We start from the raw sequence: 20,884 nt of genomic DNA on the forward strand, positions 1-20,884 counted from the left end.
ATATATAAGAAAGGGGATCAGCTTGAGTGTGATAGTTATAGAGGAATTATGGTACTTAACTTGGCATATAAAGTATTCTCCAACATTCTATTTGACCGTATTCTCCCAATTGTTCAGAGAGAGACTGGGATTTGTCAGTGTGGATTTATCCCAGGAAAGTCCACTATAGATCAGATTTTCACCTTAAGGCAAATTTTAGAGAAGACAATCTAATTTGGGATTGGCACGCATCACTTCTTCATTGATTACAAAGGACCGTATGACAGTATAGACAGAGAGCAATTATACCATGCTATGATTGAAGTGGGAATTCCTGGAAAATTGGTAAAGCTGGTGAGAATGACAATGAGTGGGACACGAAGTAGTATAAGAACGGGATGAATGATGTCTGAGACATTAAATGTTCAAAATGGGGCACGGCAGGGAGACACGCTGGCATGTCTCCTTTTTAATGTTGCCTTGGAGAAGGTGATGAGAGATGCAAACCTCCTGAATAGGGGGACAATTTTCTGTAGATCAGTGCAGATACTTGCTTATGCCGATGATATAGATATAGTGGCAGGAACTCGAAAGGCAATGGAAGAGACATTCATCGCCCTTGAACAGGCCAGTAGGAAAATGGGACTGAACATCAACCAGCAGAAAACTAAATATATGGGTGCTGGGAAAGCATGTAAGGAGAACATGCCACCCTCAATAACCATGGGCAATTACACCTTTGAGAGAGTTGAGCGGTTTAAATATTTGCGATTGACAGTCACCTACTCAAATGATACCTCTCATGAAATTAAACAGAGGTTAATAGCAGCCAACAGAGCCTATTTTGCTCTAACAAGGCTTCTTTCCTCAAGGCTCTTGATCCGTACCACTAAATTAACCATCTATAAAACACTTATAAGACCTGTGCTTACATGTGCCTCAGAAACTTGGCCATTAACAGCAAAAGATACTGGAATGCTGAATGCCTTCGAAGGAAAGATACTTCGAAGAATCATCGGCCTAGTCTGTGAAAGAGGAACATGGAGGAGGAGGTACAATCATGAATTGTACAACATTTATAAAGACCCACCTATTAGAAGAATAGTGAAATCAGCCAGATTGAGGTGGGCCAGGCATGTAGCACGGATGAGTGATACGGAAGTACCTAAGAAGATATTATTACCGAGCTCGATAGCTGCAGTCGCTTAAGTGCGGCCAGTATCCAGTATTCGGGAGATAGTAGGTTCGAACCCCACTGTCGGCAGCCCTGAAAATGGTTTTCCGTGGTTTCCCATTTTCACACCAGGCAAATGCTGGGGCTGTACCTTAATTAAGGCCACGGCCGCTTCCTTCCCACTCCTAGCCCTTTCCTGTCCCATCGTCGCCGTAAGACCTATCTGTGTCGGTGCGACGTAAAACAACTAGCAAAAAAAAAAAAAAAGATATTAAATGGAAATCCAGGGGGGACAGAGAGGATGAGGTCGACCGAGAACCAGATGGATGGATGGAGTTACTGAAGTTCTTCGGGAAATGGGCTATAGGAATTGGAAAGTTTTAGCATTGGATCGAGATAAATGGCGGAGAATTGTTGAAGAGGCCAAGGTTCACAATGAACTGTAGAGCCATAGAAGAAGCCTTAAATCTACAAACATTACAATTTCAGCACCGTGATTATTTTGAAAATCAGACAAGTACTTCTCGAAAAAATATTATGTATTAAAACATGCCTCATTTGCCAGCTGAGGACTAATCTGTTTGATTCGCACTACATAAAATTTCTGTAAAACACTTTCCCGCCTTGTCATGTTTTTACACATTTTATTATACTTAATTACCGTACATGTTTCGAGAGCTTACTACTCCCTTCTTCAGCGGTGCCAAAACATCAGACTAAATCTTTGGACTTGATACATTTGTACAAATACAGTTATCAACAGAACAGTTATATATAAATCCTGATATCATTAAAATATTTCTTTTTGTCTCAAATGTTTACTTACTTACTATGTCATTTCTTTAAAATAGAATAATTTCAAATCATAAAATGAATGAAACCTTTTAAATTAGTCACTATATACTAAAATTTAAAATCAGCTTTGCTCTTGGAACTTAAGTCCTTGTTTACACCTAAAAAAGAAATAAAATGTTTCTTTGTGCCCAAATTTACACTTACTATGTCATTTAGTTAAACACTTTAAAATAGAATAATTTTCCATTCATAAAATAAATAAAACCTATTTAGTCACTATATGTTGAATTTAAAATATTTTGTGCTCTCTTGAAATTTCTCCTTTCCTTAAGTCCTAAAAAAGGAAATATTACTTTTAAATTTCTAATCTATAATTTAATTATCTTATTTATTCCAATAATTGTCAATTAACTTACTGCTATATTTCTGAGACCTTTCATATACATCCAAAATTCCTTTTAATCCCGTCCAACCATGCGAGCCATTTTAACCATCCAGTTCCTTTAAAACAACAACCAACAAACCAACTTTAGAGACATTTTTTATGAAAAAGACAACAACTCAGATGTTAAGAGAATTTTATTTTTTACTTACTTCAGTTTCAGCTGTTACCAAATTTATCCAAAAAATTAAAATAACCTAACACTAGTCTGAACCAAACAAACATGTCCTTCTTCCTTTGCTTGCTGTCAATGACTTTACGAGGCAAGCTGCTATGTGTCGCTATGCTTCCGGTTACGTAATGTAGGGAGAGGGGGGAGCATGTCAACGACCGGAACTATTTCTTCCACTCTCTCTTTCTCTCCTTCTTCCTTATATGATTGTATGCTAATCTGTACATCGCATTTTCTTCATTCAGCGGTTCATTTAAATCATTCTCGTTATTGCTTCTCTGGTCAATATACAGGGTCTTTATGTATGCTTGGCAAGGACTTTCTTGCTCGACCTTGGCCGCCAGTGACTGTTCAGTTGCTGGCTATCACGCGTGTGTATGTACGGCAGAATACGGTGCTCAAAATCGTTATCACGCATTTTATTCACCATGTTTACAGTTAAAGCTCAAAATCATTATCATGCATTTTACTCACCATTTTTACAGTTTATGCTGAAAATGTTCCCCATGTGCTGCCAAACGTAATTGGCATCTCCTAATGACATTTTCGGTTACTCTACCAAGTTCTTCTGCACTGATGGATGCAATTGCAGCTCTTATATTGTCTTTAAGTTCATCTAGTGTGTGAGGGTTGTTCCCATAAACTACATTTTTTAACATTCCCCACAAATAAAAATCGCATGCCATTAAATCTGGGCTATGAGGTGGCCACAGATTTTTACTTATGATCCTCGTACCAAACACGCTTTAGTAAGGAGATAACAACCTTTACGTCTATTTTTATTGTTTACTGAACCTGTACGTTTGAATCTCTTGGCCAGTTGTTTTATTGTCCAATTGATAGGAATGGGTCTCCCTGGAAATTTCACTCGAAACTTTTGTCTTGTCCTAACGCATGATTTTCTGCACTTAATGTAAGTATTGTGCAGATATACACGTTCACGTAACGAATATTTTACATACATTACAGCACTATACACAATCACAATAAAACACTATACAATACTACATACACTACGCAGTAGCTTCATTGAACACCCTACTATCTTTGATCTCAGCTCTCAGCAACTGCAGGAAGTGCCGGAAACCGCGCACGCCAGCAGCTGGTAGTGGCCTGTCATCGGCGGCCAAGGTCGAGCGAGAAAGTCCTTGCCAAGCATAAATAAAGACCCTGTATATACTTATTTTCTCTAGAGCGTCCATTAATTTTCCTTTTGTTGTCCTGTGCAGTATTTCCATATCTTTATCTATTTCCGTAAAATTATGATTGTACTTTACCATGTGTTCACCCATTGCTGAGAACCTTTTGTGCCTTACTGCATTCATATGCTCCTTGTATCTCGTCTCCAAGCTCCTACCTAATTGTCCTACATATTTCTTTCCACAACTTTGGCACTTGATGCAATATACTCCTGATTTATTGAACCCACTGGACCTATTAACCTTATGTGAATTGAATAAAATTCTTTTATTATTGTTGTTTGTCTTAAGCGCAGTGTCAATGCCCTTTTTGCTAAAAATGTTCTTTATTCTCTACGAGTGTCTGTTGTGGAATATTATTACCGCTACATTCTTCCTTTCTTTCTTTTCTTTTTCCAAAGTTGATCTCTGTTTATTTATTAACTTGCTCTTTATTTTATCTACATATTTCTTCGAATATCCATTTTTATTCGCGATCTGATATATAGTATTCATCTCTTTTTTGAAAGCTTGTCTTTTTAAGGGGAATTTAAGGGCCATACTAATCATACTGTAAAATGTTGCCTTCTTCTGCTGGCCTGGATGGTTGGAGTCTTTCCTAATAATAGTGCTAGAGGTAATTTCTTTTCTAAAAATCTGGTGCCGGGCTGAGTGGCTCAGATGGTTAAGGCACTGGCCTTCTGGCCCCAACTTGGCAGGTTCGATCCTGGCTCAGTCCGGTGGTATTTGAAGGTGCTCAAATACGTCAGCCTCGTGTCGGTAGATTTACTGGCACGTAAAAGAACTCCTGCGGGACTAAATTTTAGCACCTCGGAGTCTCCGAAAACCGTAAAAGAGTAGTTAGTGGGACGTAAAACAAATAACATTATAAAAAAATCTGGTACTCTAATTCCCTACCATTTCTAGTTATTTTGACGTCTAAGTAGTTCAGCGATCCTCCTCCCTCACACTCCATTGTAAATTTGATATCTTCGTCTATTCTGTTCACCTTTCTTAGTACTTCTATCGGACCTAGTTCCCCCATATTGATTCCATAGTCTCATTCCTTCCTACACAGTATTCAGCTGATAACAATCTCTACTTCCTTAAATTTCACCTGTGCTGCATTTACACATCCCCAACTATGTTGGTACTTATACCTGCTTGTCTTACGTTGTTAGTACCAACGTGTAACACTACCACCTTCTCCTTTCCCTCCTATTTTCCTCAACATCTGCCTTAACCTAATTCCTCGATAATACTCTACCCTGGTACCCTTTCCTTCACACACTTTCCCCGACAAGTCTAACAATGGATTCCCCCATGACCAGAGCCTCAACCCTACCCACCTCATTTGATCCCCTCCACTCCTGGTCAGTCCTATCTTTCTTGACAACTGCAGAAGCTACTTTCTCCTCCTTTTTCTCCATCCCATGACCCTGTTCCACCTGTCTTTTCCTATCCACTACTCCAGATTTCCCTTTCCTACCTTTTCCCTTTCTCCTACTTCCACACTTCTCAGCAACATTTCCCTGTTCCTCATCTTCCCTTGGTTGTTCTACCTGCAGTGACTCGTACCGATTTCTCACAGGCACCTGTCCTGAATTCTGATCCTGAGAATGGAGTCCTTAGCCTGCAATCTCCTTCCCCTTAAAACATTAGACCACCTGTCTTCTACAATTTCCCCCTTTCCTTCCCATCCCTCCTGTACACCTACTGTATCCTGTACACTGTTTGATTGAGGCCTACTTTCCTTCCTGTTCTCTGAGAAAATCCTAATTATCTCCCTCAAGCTCTCCAACTCCTCCCTCATACTCCTTGATGCCTGGCCATACTCACAGTTCCTACACTTCCACTCCTTAGCCATTCTTTACTGAATAAGAAAAAGAAGAGGGAAAATAAGATAACTTATTCTATGCAAAATAAAAATGAAGGGAAAGAAAAATTGTCTAGGACAGTTCACAGAGATACACAACAATAAGGTAATTAATATAGGCTACTGCTACTTTACAATACTACTTAGTAATATGATTTTTTATTCCTACAACACCCTAAACAGAGAATAATACACAATAATTACACAATTCTAAACTGCAGTTAACTCTGCCCTAATTACTACAACAGAATTCTAGTAAGAGATTTACTACAGATACCACAGATACTATACCTACTATACAAATATTTCACAGTAATAGGATAAACACACTATTTTCTAATAAGATACTATAATACACTGCAATAATTTTAAACTACGTTCAGATGTATTCTAATTACAACAGGTTATTGCAATGGTGTACGGCTTTTAGTGCCGGAAGTGTCCAAGGACAAGTTCGGCTTGCCAGTTGCAGGTCTTTTAATTTGGCACCCATAGGCGACCTGCGCGTCGTGATGAGGATGAAGACAACACTTACACCCAGCCCCCGTACCATCGAAATTAACCAATTAAGGTTAAAATTCCTGACTCTGCCGGGAATCGAACCTGGGACCCCTGTGACCACAGGCCAGCACGCTAACCATTTAGCCTTGGAGCCGGACAACATGTTATTACTAAGCACAAGCAGAAAAGGAGATTAGATTTAAAGTTCAAAATTTGCAAGACTACTCAAAATAATAGAATAAGCACTCCAATTTCTAATAAGTTACTATAATACACTATAATAATTTTTAAACTACTGTCAGATGTACCCTAATTACAATCGGTTATTACTAAGCACAAATAGAAATTAAAATTCCAATTAGGCCTAAAGTTAGATATTCGCAAGAACTGGCGGTACTCAAGGATTACCAACCAAGTTAAACACGTAGACAGATTAATATTAGTACTACTTTATCCTACTATGCTGTAATAGAAATTAAACCTGCTGTTTGCACAAAAATACACACGAATATAACAGGCAAGAAACTATCTAATATACCGTATCTACACCACAGTTCTCAACTGCTACACTGCAATTTTCAACTGCATTTTACGTCGTCCTTACTTCTCCCACCATTAGTTATTCTACTACCCAAGTAACAATATTGGTCTACTTCCTGTAAGATTTTATTTCCTTGTCTAATATTTCGTGCATTACCTGACTTTATTTGATTGTACTCTATTATTTTTGTTTGGAATTTCTTATTTTCATCTTGAACTCCTTCCTTAAGACTGTCCATACCATTCAGCAATTTCTCCAGATCTACACACGCAGATAAAATAGTAATATCAAATCTCAGAGTTTTTTTATTTCCTCTCCTTGTATTGTGATTTCTTTTCCAAATTCCTTGTTGATTTCCTTTACTGCCTGTTCTGTGTAAAAATTGAGGAGAAGAAGAAGAAGAAGAAGAAGAAGAAGAAGAAGAAGAAGAAGGGACAAACTGCAGCCTTGCCTCACTCCTTTCTGGATTGCTGCTGGTTTTCCATAGCCTTCGATTCTTATCACTGCAGACTGATTTTTGTACAGATTGTAGATAATTCTTTTTACTCAGTATCTGATCCCCTGATCCCAGTCACTTGAGAAATATTTTACTGATTTACAGTGAGAAATTACTTTTGCAATAAATGATCAGTAAATTACAAATACTTCACAGAATGCCAGTCTTATGAAACAAAATCACTGGTTGTTTTTTTGGCATGTGTCATAAATTATACCAATGTTTACAAGGAAAGAGGAAATGTTTCATTTCTGTTTAACATAAAGGCTTTTGGCCGTTACTAGGTGAGACTAAATATGATACCTTGGAAATTATCTTTTCCCATTGTTTTTATTTTAGTAAATTAATTTTAGCATTTCATATAATTTAACATTTACTTTACAAAACAATTGGTTCTTAAAATACGCATCCCTAAGCCTCGACTTCTTTGGGGGGAAATACATCTTTACATTTACTGAAAAGATGCCTTCCAGAGTCATTTGTTTAATTTTAAGAGTACGTATCTTCTGCAGTGATGGATATTGTGATGTCTTTGGAATTATTGTAGAGGCAAGATAGTACCTCATCCAGCACTGGTGAAGCTGCTGGTTGTGCTGTATTAGAACTGAGCTAGTTATCCTCATCATCACTTATGTTTTTTCCTTGCTTCTGCTTCTATGTGTTGTTTATCGATTACTAGAATGTAACGATTACAGTTAGCTCTCAAGAAGTAAATTATGAGTATAAGTTACATTTTGAAAAAGTAATGATTACAAGTAAAGTTACTAAGAATGTATTTTTTGTAAATAATTCAATTACTTTATTAAATTATTTTGCATTTCTGGTAATTTGCAAGAAATAAATTAGAATATCTTTTGCTTAAGGGAACAAACATAAGAACAAGCATGAATGCACAAACATGAGAAGTATGGCAGTAGAGCATTTGCAATGAAGTCGGTTAAGACTAAGTCAGAAGAAAACATGTAGGATGTGAATATGCATATGAATCAGTTTTGATGGTCAGGTCATATGAGGCGTGGGGCCAATGACCTAGATGTTAGGCCCCTTTAAACAATGAGCATCATCATCATCACCACCACCACCACCATATGAGGCATATGAATGTGTTTTGGTTATCGAAAAGACTAGTTGACTTGGTCATAGAAGAAGTAATTGATGTACAGGGAGGTCCAGGAGATGATCAGGCCTATATTCAATGATATCAAGATAAGTGGTGTGAAAGCTAAAGAGGCCCCCCAGGCTAACTGTGGATAGAGTACTTGTAGATTCATCCCTAGGCAATTTAGTCTATGACAAAATTAAGTAACTTTTCATTGATAAGTGGTGTGAAAGCTAAAGAGGCCCCCCAGGCTAACTGTGGATAGAGTACTTGTAGATTCATCCCTAGGCAATTTAGTCTATGACAAAATTAAGTAACTTTTCATTGAATGTTAAAACTCAAAATTTAGTTTTTTAATGTAGATTGTTTTAACATGGAGACTGTTTATCTTCTCAGGGGCACTTTTAGGTGGCCTATCTCCATGCCCTGGACTGTACTGTGGACGACAGCTACTGAGTGATGGAAATTGGAGTGAATGCAGTTCCTGCCCTCGAGGTTATAGGGCTAATAGCAGTTCTGCATGCGTTGAATGCAGTGACAGTCCTGTTTTCTATGATTGGCTGTACCTTGGTTTTATGGCATTACTAGCTTTGGTACTACATTGGTTCTGTATAGATATTGCTGCTAGGAGGAGAAGGTAAGAGGAAACCTCTGATACTTATGAATGTAAAAACTGAAACATCATCATCCATTGAATAGAAATTACTAAAACCCATTATAGAAATTCTGATTTCATTTTGAAGCTTTCTGATTGATTTGAATTAATCATAAACTCAATTTAGACCTTAGGTAAGTCCTCTGAAAACAATATAACGAAACTTTTGAAAACCTGCCCCATGTACAGTAGCCTTAGCCATAACCTTCATTTTTCGTCACTACCTCCCCGTGCCGGTAATGGCTAATTTGCCCGCCTGCTGCTTTCCTTGTATTTGGTAGCCGTTTCTCAGGCTCCCTCTCCGGAATCGAACTCTGATTCTCCGTTACTCATTACAACCATGGTAGGCACAGAACCTACCATCGACAGTTGATAAGGCAGACATTTAAAAGATGCGTCGCCAGTACGAGGACCGTGCGATCAGCCCAAAGTTATTCAGAGTCACCAAGGCAAACGGACCGGACGAGCTGACCGATTGATTTTGATCTGATAAAAGCGTCCCTTCCACTTCTGGTCGGGACTCTGTTTGCATGTATTAGCTCTGGAATTACCACAGTTATCCAAGTAAAGTGGTACTGATTTAATGAGCCATTCGTGGTTTCACCTTAATTTGGCTTGCACTGAGACATGCATGGCTTAATCTTTGAGACAAGCTTATGACTACTGGGAGGATCAACCAGGGAGCTGGCTGGCTCGAGAGCCGAAACGAATGTCGTAGCCTACCGCCGACGAATGTGGCCTGCGAGACACAGACTTGCTTTGCTCCGTTGGCCGGCTAAGTGGCCGCTGACTAAAATTTCATAGGCCGCCGAGCACGGGCTCTCACCTGGCCGACGTGCCTTCCCTAGGGATCGGGTCCCTTCACCATCCATCGTCACATCTCCACTTCGTCCGCTGCCGAGGCAGGGCCGTACGAGAGGCATTCAACACAACATTGGTTAAAGTCATTAACACTTCCCCACTCATTCTCTACCCTCAAATCCCTCCAAGAAATGGGCCGATGACCTAGATGTTAGGCCCCCTTAAACCACAAGCAGCAAGAGATTTTCCATTGTGGTAAGCTATTGCCATATTTCTATCATTTAGTAAACGTTACTAGTGTGCAGCTTATCCTCAAGCTGGATACCACATAAGGAATGGTGCTAGTGCTTCTTATGTATTTGATTTTACAATACATGTGAAGGTGTTGAATGTATTTATTAATTATTTAAAACTAGCTGATGTACCCGTGCTTCGCTACGGAATTCTACATTATGTATAGAATTGTAGGTTAGGTAGAGTACACATTGTGAGCAAAACTGTATTAAATTGCATAGCTCTTAACGTTACTCTAGAAACGCGACGGAGATATCACCAAACGTCTTTTCGCATATGAAGACTGTGTTAAGGAATTTTCATTGTAATAGTAGCTTGCCTACCATCAGTCACAGTTAGGTTGGGGAGTTGCATTATAATGGCAGACACTCACTCTCCACCTGCCTTTTTATATCCTCAGAAAGACTGTCTTAGTGGTTTTCCCAACTGAAATGAACATACGTCATTACAATGACTCAGTAGGAATGGCACGAGTAAAAGCAATGATTTCACATGAAATACTCGATCAAACGAAAAACCACACATTTTCTCACTTTTAATGAACAGTACTACACTGCCGATCTAACAGTCCAAAGTTACAGAGCTGGAATAACCAAGGCGCAGACAGCCATGATCTGTGAACACTCTTAGTCTTTTTTTGTGGGGGGAGGGTTCGAATAGTGGAGAGTCCCAGGGCAAAGACTATGCCCTTTTACTAATCTGTTTCCTAGGAGTACCCGATGAGTCGGAAAATCTCAATACATTACACTGGCGGCGGAAAAATCTATCTGACTTGGAGGCAATTTTTTCCTCCAAGCCAGAGGAAAAAACCCCCTCTCCACTGCTAATTTGGAATAACATTAATGTAGAATTCAATAAAAGTGAAGAGGAAGAAGCTCTTTTCAAGAAATTGCTTTTTTCTGGGTTGAATTTTGAGTTATTTAGTGAATTGTGGTGCTATAATTTGGAATATGCCTAAATTGTAATTCTAGACCAGGTCATACTACTACTACTACTACTACTGCTGCTGCTGCTGCTGCTGCTGCTGCTGCTGCTGCTGCTGCTGCTGCTGCTACTACTACTACTACTACTACTACTACTACTGAGTGAGCCTCTGCCTTAAGAGTGTACACTGCTCATTCAAAACAGTGTGTCAGAGTAGGGATCGAATAGCTGGAATACTATTAGGAACCAGTGAGTTACGTACCAGCAGTACGGTATCAGAAAATGTATGAACCAGAGGAATGACATGCTAAAGAAGAAAGTTTTCTAACTCCCCAGCTGTTTCCCGCCAATATTCAGTCAGGCTGTTACACTCGGTACAAATTCAAACCCCACTGTCGGTAGCCCTGAAAATGGTTTTCCATGGTTTCCCATTTTCACACCAGGCAAATGCTGGGGCTGTACCTTAATTAAGGCCACGGCCGCTTCCTTCCCACTCCTAGCCCTTTCCTGTCCCATCATCGCCATAAGACATATCTGTGTCGATGCGATGTAAAGCAAAAAAATAAACCACTTGGTACACAGCTGTAATCCAATCTATCGGAGTTGAGCGGCAGCATAAGAGACAAAGAACATCACCACAAACAATGGTCAGTATAATGTTATTGTTGATTGATGTTTCCAGCTCTGAAATACCACTCTTATCATAGTCAGTACAGTAAAATTGAATAAAACATAAATGGTCAGAAATTGTGTTCTCTATAACTTTTGTTATGTAGTACTTTTCGATAGGACCAATAACATAGGCATTTAAAAATTGAATTTTAGGCGCCTTCCTCTAAACTACAATTTCATACAGGCCGAATGAAGTTGTTTGTAACTTAGACTGTAGTTTCTTATTCTCCGACTCTATATACTGACTTTCATTAAATTCTGTTAACCCATTTTCTCGTGGCTCGGCATTGATATGGACTTGGCAACAAAAATACAAATTCATGAATATCTGTGTTATCAAAGCCGGTACGGTATGACATAAATGATCAGAAATTTAATTCTATATAACATATGTAGTATTTATCAATAGGACCACTAATAATATAAATACAGGGTGATTAATTTGAAAGTTCAGAGCGGAGTACCGAGTATTAGGCGCGCTGGGAACCAGAGACAGCAAGACCAGTGCCCACCATGACCGGCTCAAAGAAGCAGCATGATTATGCCTATAGAAACTAAAGGAAACTTAACTCACCAGCTACATCGATGCTCTGGACAAATAAATAAATGAATAAACAAATAAATAAATCAACTAGGAAATTAAACTGAAAATAAATCAACTAGGAAATTAAACTGAACTCGCCAGTATTTACAGACGATGCTGAAAGTGATCTCCTTCAGCTGCAGTGCAAGCTTCACATCTTGTAATGAGATTTCCAAACACACTCTGTAGTTCATGGACACCGATAGAACGCACAATGTTCCTAATTTCAGTTTTTAATTCTTCTGCAGTTCGAGGATTATTCCTGTAAACGTTTCCATTAAGATTTCCCCATAGATAAAAATCACATGTGCTTAAATCAGGCAAACAAGGGGGCCATAAGCCTTTACTGATGATGTGATCATCATCGAACATTTCCCTTAACCGTTGCATAGAGCTACGCGCCGTATGGGCCATTGCACTATCCTGCTGGAAATAGCCGTACCTATTCTCTTCTTCAGTCAGTTCAGCAAAAAATGGTTCCAGAATGTTGTGAATATAACGGTCAGAAGTAATCGTATCCTGAAAAAATATCGGACCAATAATTCGTCAGGCACTGATAACGCACCACACACCCACCTTCACATCGTGCAGAGGTCTCAGCTGTAAAATGTGCGGGTTGTCTGTATCTCAGATTCTATTGTTCTTTGAATTGACATATCCACTCAAATGGAACCAGGCTTCGTCGCTCATAAAAAGAAAGTTCAGATCCACAATACCGTCGTGGACACTATTTATTAGCCAATTGCAAAATTGTATTCTTGCATTGAAATCTGTATGCAGTATGTTATGGACTGAATGAGTGTGACAAGATCGTAAACGTAACCATTTTGTTGTATTACGTGCTGAAGAAGGTGAAATATCACCTTTCTGAGCTACTCTCCGAAGCGACTTATGTGGACTGACCTGGACTCTTGCCTGTATATCTTTTAACTTCTCCCGTGTGAGAGCTGTTCTCCTTCGCTTCTTTTTGTTATTGCTTATGGAACCAGTACTACACCACTTGTAAACGAGCTGATGCACGTAACGTTTTGATGGTACTGTTGCGCTGGAAAATTGTCTACGGAATTTTCGAAGGCACCTTTTAACTAGTTTCTTCTTCTTGTGCAAATAACACTCGACCAAAAATATTCTTTGCTCTATACTGTATTTAACCATCGTGATAATAACATCACAACACACCTTAAAAGTCCAATATTTTCTAACTAACTGAGGGACAGAGTGCTAAACAGCTGCGCGCTGCAGTGAACACTTCTTATCTCGCCGTGTTGACAGAAGCCATATGGCGCTCGCTCGGGACTTCCCACGGCATGCGAGAAGAAGTCTGAACACTTAAATTATTCTACCTGTATTTGAGAATTAAATTTTAGGCCTTCCCCTAAATTACCATTTCACTCAGAGTGAGTAAAATGATTTATAGCCTAGATTGTAGCGGCTCATCCCCCGACTTCACATACCAATTTTCATTAAATTCTCTTCAGCCGTTTTCTCTTGATACGTGTACATACATACAGACAGACAGAAATTATGGAAAATTAAAAAGTGCATTTCCTTGTTACTGTTGACATGACCAATACAGAAATACGATTCTTTTCAATTTCTGAGCAATGTACAGACAAAACTCATTATTTTATATATATAGATTAGTTAGTTAGATAGCTAGTTATTCAGTTATATGTATTGGAAAGGATCAAACAGGTGTCATATCCAATAGTTATTCAGTTAGTTTACTTTGTGGATAGTTAAGCCTGCACTGAGCATGTACCTTGTGGAAGACAGCAACCTGTTCTTGTTCGAGAGATGAACAATGGGGAACGTGCAACTCAGGACGTTCAGAGCGCTCTAGCGGACTTCCCTGAGTTACCATAAAGCCTTGCGCTGCGAATGGTTAATATAAATAGTGAGCAAGGAGCGATCATTGAGGGATATTTTCATTTATGATGGATATAATGCAGTGAATTTCATACCCAAAAGCGAATCAAATAATCCCACAAAAGAGCACGCTATTTCAAATGATATCATACGTGTTAAATAACAAGGTTTTTTTTTTTTTTTTTCCAGTTTGCTTCACGTCGCACCGGCGCAGGTAGACCTAGGTCTTATTGGCTGTTATGGGATAGGAAATGGCTAATATTGGGAAGGAAGCAACCGTGGCCTTAATTAAGGTACGGCACCAGCATTTACCTGGTGTGAAAAAAAAAATTAGCTGGTCTGAGTGGCTCAGACAGTTGAGGTGCTGGCCTTCTGAACCCAACTTGGCAGGTTCGATCCTTGCTTAGGACGGAGATACTTGGAGGTACCCAAATATGCCAGCCTTGTATCGGTAGATTTACTGGTACATAAAAGAACTCCTGCGGGACTAAATTCCGGCACCTCGGCATCTCCGAAAAATGTAAAAGTATTTAGTGGAACGTAAAGCCAATAGCATTATTATTATTATTATTATTAATAAAAGATTAATCCCTAAGGGTATTAATTGGGTGTTAAGACCCGAAAACAAAAATACTCATTCCTCCAAATCCGCTTAATGTATGAAGATGAAATTCCAAATGGGGGTATATATATATTTAAATCCTAGATGTAAAATAGGAAATATTTTAAAACATTTCACCCTTAAGAGATTAAATGAGTTTAGCTCCAGCAACGGAATTATTCATCCTTCCAAAACCATTCTAGGTGTCAAATTTGATGTACTTCGAACATGTTTTTATGATGATGATAATAATAATAATTTTATCGGTTTTACGTCCCACTAAATACTTTTATGGTTATCGGAGATGCCAAAGTGCCAGGATTTTATCCCGCGGGAGTTCTTGTATGTGGTGGTAAATCTACCAACATGGGGCTGGCGTATCTGAGCACCTTCAAATATCACCAAATTGAGCCAAGATCGAGTCTGTCAACTTGGGCTCAGAAAGTCAGCGCCGTAACCATCTCAGCCACTCAGCGTGACATCACAATGTTGCCCCCCGCCCCAACTACCAAGTTTAAATGAGGGTTGACAATCACAATATTCATTTTCCTGGAAACATGTTACGTACGAACTTAAAATTTTATATGAAGGTTGGTCTTCTGTGTCCTATTCTTAAAATGTTCTACCCCTAAAACAGAACATTAATTCCTTCATTACTGTTCAATGGATGAAGTAAAAGTTTCACAGGTTGGTTGCATCTATGCGCTAGATGTTAAGAAAATAGGGTTTCAAAACATTCCACTTGTAGGCCTATGGTGTTCAAATGAGTGTTAGATCCGAAAATAAATTATCATTCCTCCAAAACCGTTTGACGTATGAACTAAGGGTGTATTTTGTAGGCTAGCCAACAGTGGACTCTCAAAATTTAAAACTTTGAAAGATAAATTTCAATTTCAAACCGTGGCAAAGCACGGGTATCTTGCTAGTACTGTATAAGAGAAAACTGAAAAAGTGTTTGAACCAATACATTTACATATCTCTAATTTGGTAAAATATGTGTTTATTTATAATTAGTCTGGCTCCATGGCTATATGGTTAGCGTGCTGGCCTTTGGTCATGGGGGTCACGGGTTCAATTCCCGGCAGGGTCAGGAATTTCAACCATCATTGGTTAATTCCGCTGGCACGGGGGCTGGGTGTACGTGTCGTCTTCATCATCATTTCGTCCTCATCACGACACACAGGTCGCCTACGGGTGTCAAATTAAAAGACCTGCACCTGGCGAGCCGGACATGTTCGCGGACACTCCCGGCACTAAAAGCTGTACGCCATTTCATTTCATTTGTACCTAAATGTGAAACTTATATTTGGTAAAAAAAGAATCAAAATTAAAGAAGTTTTAAAATTCTTTTGTAACTCCTCTTAATATTTTTTGCAGGAAAGAATTTGGTTCATGGTGTGGGTTACTGCAGTCACGTACTAGTTCGTGAACGATGGGCAACGGCTGAGTGGCCTAGTAAGTGGTCCTGAGAGTCGGGATACTACTTGCTATGGAATGGGAGTGGGCATTTTGGACATATTCTGAGTCATGGCCCTCCTTGTGCTCAGGCGGCTAGGACTATACAATCCACCGGTGGTCCATAACCCGTTAGAGGAGAGTTCCTCACTTGGACTATGTGCAAGTAGGGTAGCATCTTGCTTCATGAATTTACTGAGCTCAGAACATTTTAAGCAAGCCTCGGACCTATGGGAGTAATGGAGTCCCACTCCCATTTGACAGGCGAGGGACTCCTTGGAAACAGCTTGGCGAACGAAATGGAATTCGATGGGGAGCTATCAATATTAATGGGGCTTATGGAAGAAAGAAAGTAGAACTGGCTGAGTCAGCAAAGAGGATGCATCTGGATGTGCTAGGAGTAAGTGATATTTGGGTAAGGGGAGATAACGAGGAAGGGATAGGAGATTATAAAGTATACTTGACGGGTGTTAGAAAGGGAAGGGCAGAGTCTGGAGTAGGGCTCTTTATCAGGAATACCATTGCACACAACATAGTTTCTGTTAGGCGAATAATGTGGGTAGATTTGTCAGTTGGAGGAATTAGGACTAGAATTGTCTCCGTGTATTCACCATGTGAGGGTGCAGATGAGGATGAAGTTGACAAGTTTTATGAAGCATTGAGTGACATTGTGGTCAGGGTCAACAGCAAGGATAGAATAGTGCTAATGGGCGATTTCAATGCGAGAGTTGGGAATAGAACTGAAGGATACGAAAGGGTGATTGGTAAATGTGGGGAAGATATGGAAGCTAATGGGAATGGGAAGCGTTTGCTGGACTTCTGTGCTAGTATGGGTTTAGTAGTTACGAATAGAGCTCTGCATTTGGAAGAAAACAACCGCTCGAGCATTGCCCAGTTCGTGCCGCTGCTCGACGGCTGGGAAAAGCCTACGCTGCGTTAAGGCTGTGGCCGTCTAATGGACTATGTGACCGGTCGTCCTTCACCTCTCGGTGATCAGTGGAACTGTCGAGCACTGCCAGGCGCTCAAGCTTAATCATAATCCCGGCCGGTGACAGTAAACCCGCCGCGTGCTCAACAGTACGGATTTGCATTAGAAATCGTGTTTAAATCAGTTGGCGACTGGGCTTTTAGGAGTGCAGACAGCGTTATGGATCAACCAAGTATAGGTCGTAAACGCTGCATTCAAGAAATGAAGAGAAGTATTCTGGAGAGAATTAGGAGCTTCTCGTTAGTCGTGAAGAAGAAATTTATGTCGGAAGAGGAGGCTAAAAGTGAAGCTTGGAAATCTTTTGCACTTGTAGTGGATCCTGTCACGTAGGCTTCTTCTGGTTTCGTGGAGTGTTCCACATGTAATACTGTACTTTCTTACCAGTCGAGCACAACAGGTATGATTCGGCGCTGCAAAAGTAACTGCGCATCAAAATTCCACCGAACACATGCAGTACCAAGCAGCATAAAGAAAGTTGGTGATGATAAGTTGGTCGATATGAGTGGAATAGATTTGCTACCATCAAATACTTGTAGTAAGATTGGCTTCAAGAACTATTCGCAGGAGCTCATCAATGTTGGCGCCACTTACGGCAAAGTCAATATAGAAGATGTTCTTCCACACCCTACCCCTGTATCACGGCATGTTAAAGAAAATGCTGACAAAATACGGGCGACAATTTTGCCCAAGCTAATATGTGCCCTAAAGGACAAAATGTGTGCTTTAGACGCTGATCTGTGGTCTGATAACTACGAGAAGAGAAAGTTTTTGACTGTAACATCGCATTAATGTTAACGATGAGTGGCAGCTAGAAACGCTTGTTTTGCTGACAACTGAGTTTCCGGACGTATCTAAGACAGGAGAGAACATTCGGCACGAAATCGAAGAATGTTTTTGCTTGAGTTGGCAATTAACAAGAATGATGTTACAAAATGTTACTTTGTCACTGACCAAGGAGCTAATATGAAGAAGGCACTTGAATCTTACAACCGTTTGCCTTGCTTTGATCACTGCCTGATGACTGCGCTTCGTCACACATTTCAAGAGACATGTTTAGAAGACGAAGCTCTGAAATTCTGTTGTGTCTGCTATCAGCAAGAGCTGTAGTAGGCTATTTGGAGAGATCAGGTCACTCGGCGGCGTCTGCAGCACTCCGTGAAGCAAGAAGCTGTAACGCGGTGGAACTGTGTACTGTTAATTCTGAATTCCATCATGTCAAATGGACGATATTCAAGATCTACTAGATTCCCAGAGGCAATTGAAACTCTTAGAAACTTTTCATGAAGAGTGCGTACGAGAAGTTGTCGTTTTTCTAACCCTCTTTAAGGAAGCGAGTTTGGATTTGGAAAGTGCAAAAATAACAGCGCTGGTACGTGTGATGCCTTGATACACACGTATGTTACATCTCTGTGAACCAGAATACAGTGACAACGAAGTAAGACATTTTTATAAGGTATGATCATTTATAAAACTCTTGAATTATCGGAATGCAATTATGTATACATTGTTTATGTTTTTCAGTGCATGACGAAAATAAAAAAAGAGCAGCGTACTTCATCAGAGAGAAGTGCGAATTGGAGGCTATCCATTATGTTGCGACCGTTCTATGGCCATCATAGCGTCATTTGAAGAAACTCACAGCAGAAGAAAAGCAAGTCGCGTATGCTGAAGTTTGACGATTGTGCTCCAAATTGCCTGTAAATGGTAAGGTTGATTCACTGAAACAAATTAGTAAACCAATGTTTGTTTGTCTAACTTTCCACCGTTCTTTAGATCAACAATGATGTCGTCTAAACTGTACAATATTTGGGAAGAGTTTCGGAGCCTAAATATTCCACAATGCGTTTTGATATATTTTTTGCAATATATGTGGGAATTTACTGGAAATATAGTTTTTAGTAACCAGTAAACCTAACTAAGGTTTATACATATTTAAAGGTGACAGGAATGCATTACGGATGTTTTCATTCATTTTTAGAGCCCATTCAAGTGAACAGTGACCAAGTTCTTCCAATGAAAAAGTCCAAGCTGGACTGGAGTTCGGATGAGGACAACGAAGATGGACACAGAATTACTACTAATGAATTCGACAGGTACCTTTCACTCTCCAAATCCGGCTGTAGCTGTGCCAAAGGACAACTTTTGAAGTGGTGAAAAACGCACGCGCATTTACTTCCTAGGCTGTCGGTAGCACCCAGAAAAGTTCTCTTCATTCCTGCACTATTGCTGCCAGCGAGATGAATTTTAGCCAGCCGGTCACCTGCTGTCTAGCAAAAGATCATGCTTGGAATCAGACAAGGTGGATGATCTCTTATTGATCCATCACAATTTTGTAAGTATTCCGAACATACCACGTAATCACAAGAAAGGAAATATTCCTCAAACTCTATAAACATATGATTCCACTTTCATTTACTTCACAGGAAGAAGTACGAACCGCCAACTGTGTTAGTAGCTCCAGGAACACAAATGACTCCTGTGCATCAGGGAGCACCAGTGACAAAAAGCGAATTGTATAATTATGATTCACATGTAACTTTATTTACAGGTCATAATTTGTTTATTAACGCTCGTAAAAAGAAAATTGGTGAGTATTACGTTTAAAAACAACCCTGCATTCCTTCTTGATCCTGCATTCAATATTAGTACAATGTATGTGGCCGAGTCTGAAGATAGGCTACACATAGCCCACTATTACTGTGTCTCCGTTTTTCCAGCGAACGGAACAAAATACTACATGAAAACATTATAGTTCATAACGTTACAATTACTGGAATACATGATCGCCTCAAAGACGAAAATCCAATAGTCTGCAACATATTAACACACTTCAAATGTAACATATACAATTGTAATATTTAGGTTATAGAACTGATAGTAAAAAATGAAAGAAATTTGTAAAAGAAATATGTGAGGGTTAATGTAAAGTAGTGGCCTATGATCTCAAGGAGTCCGGCGTAGTGCAGCTCGCTGGCTGGCCGGCACTGCGCCCGCTGGTTACTGGAGATCGGCCGAGTGTTTGGTGCACTCGGCCAGTCGCTGGCGATCGGTAGCCCGCAACCGGCTACACAGGACGCTAGACCACGTACTCCAGAGAGCCAGAGAGGCGAGCAAGACTCGCCGATAAAAATCAGAGATAATGCAGACCTCTAGTTACGAATACATTCTTCAAACGTAAGGCTATTCACCGCTACACATGGGAGGCTAGAGGTACCAGATCCATAATAGATTATATCTTAACCGACTTCGAATTCAGGAAATCTGTTAGGAATGTACGAGTTTTCTGGGGATTTTTCGATGATACAGACCACTATCTGATCTGTAGTGAACTAAGTATCTCTAGGCCTAGGGTAGAGAAAGTGAAATCTGTCTGCAAATGAATAAGGGTAGAAAATCTCCAGGGCGAGGAAATTAGACAGAAGTACATGGATATGATTAGTGAGAAATTTCGAACAGTGGACAGTAAGCAGGTTCAGGATATGGAAAGTGAATGAGTGGCATACAGGGATGCTGTAGTAGAAACAGCAAGGGAATGCCTAGGAACAACTGTGTGTAAAAATGGGAAAAGGCGAACATCTTGGTGGAATGATAAAGTGAGAGCAGCTTGTAAACGTAAAAAGAAGGCTTATCGGAAATGGCTCCAAACAAGGGCCGAGGCAGAGAGGGATTTGTACGTAGTTGAAAGAAACAGAGCGAAACAAATAGTTGTTGAATCCAAAAAGAAGTCGTGGGAAGCTTTTGGTAATAACCTGGAAAGTCTAGGTCAAGCAGCAGGGAAACCTTTCTGGA

General features: G+C 39.8%; 1 protein-coding gene across 5 annotated transcripts in view; it reads left to right on the top strand.

Moving 5' to 3' along the window:
• Positions 1–20,884, top strand: part of LOC136864029 (JNK1/MAPK8-associated membrane protein) — a 181,042-nt gene that overhangs the window by 10,649 nt on the left and 149,509 nt on the right. For all 5 annotated transcript variants that reach the window (XR_010859254.2, XR_010859255.2, XM_067140543.2 and 2 more), the window contains exon 2: positions 8,650–8,890. Coding sequence is in view for 3 of the 5 variants with exons in the window: in XM_067140543.2 (XP_066996644.2) it covers positions 8,650–8,890 (241 nt within the window). In the remaining 2 variants the exon portion in view is untranslated. The remainder of the gene's footprint in view (positions 1–8,649; positions 8,891–20,884) is intronic.

Source organism: Anabrus simplex, chromosome 2, assembly GCF_040414725.1.
Source record: "Anabrus simplex isolate iqAnaSimp1 chromosome 2, ASM4041472v1, whole genome shotgun sequence".
Lineage (NCBI taxonomy): Eukaryota > Metazoa > Arthropoda > Insecta > Orthoptera > Tettigoniidae > Anabrus > Anabrus simplex.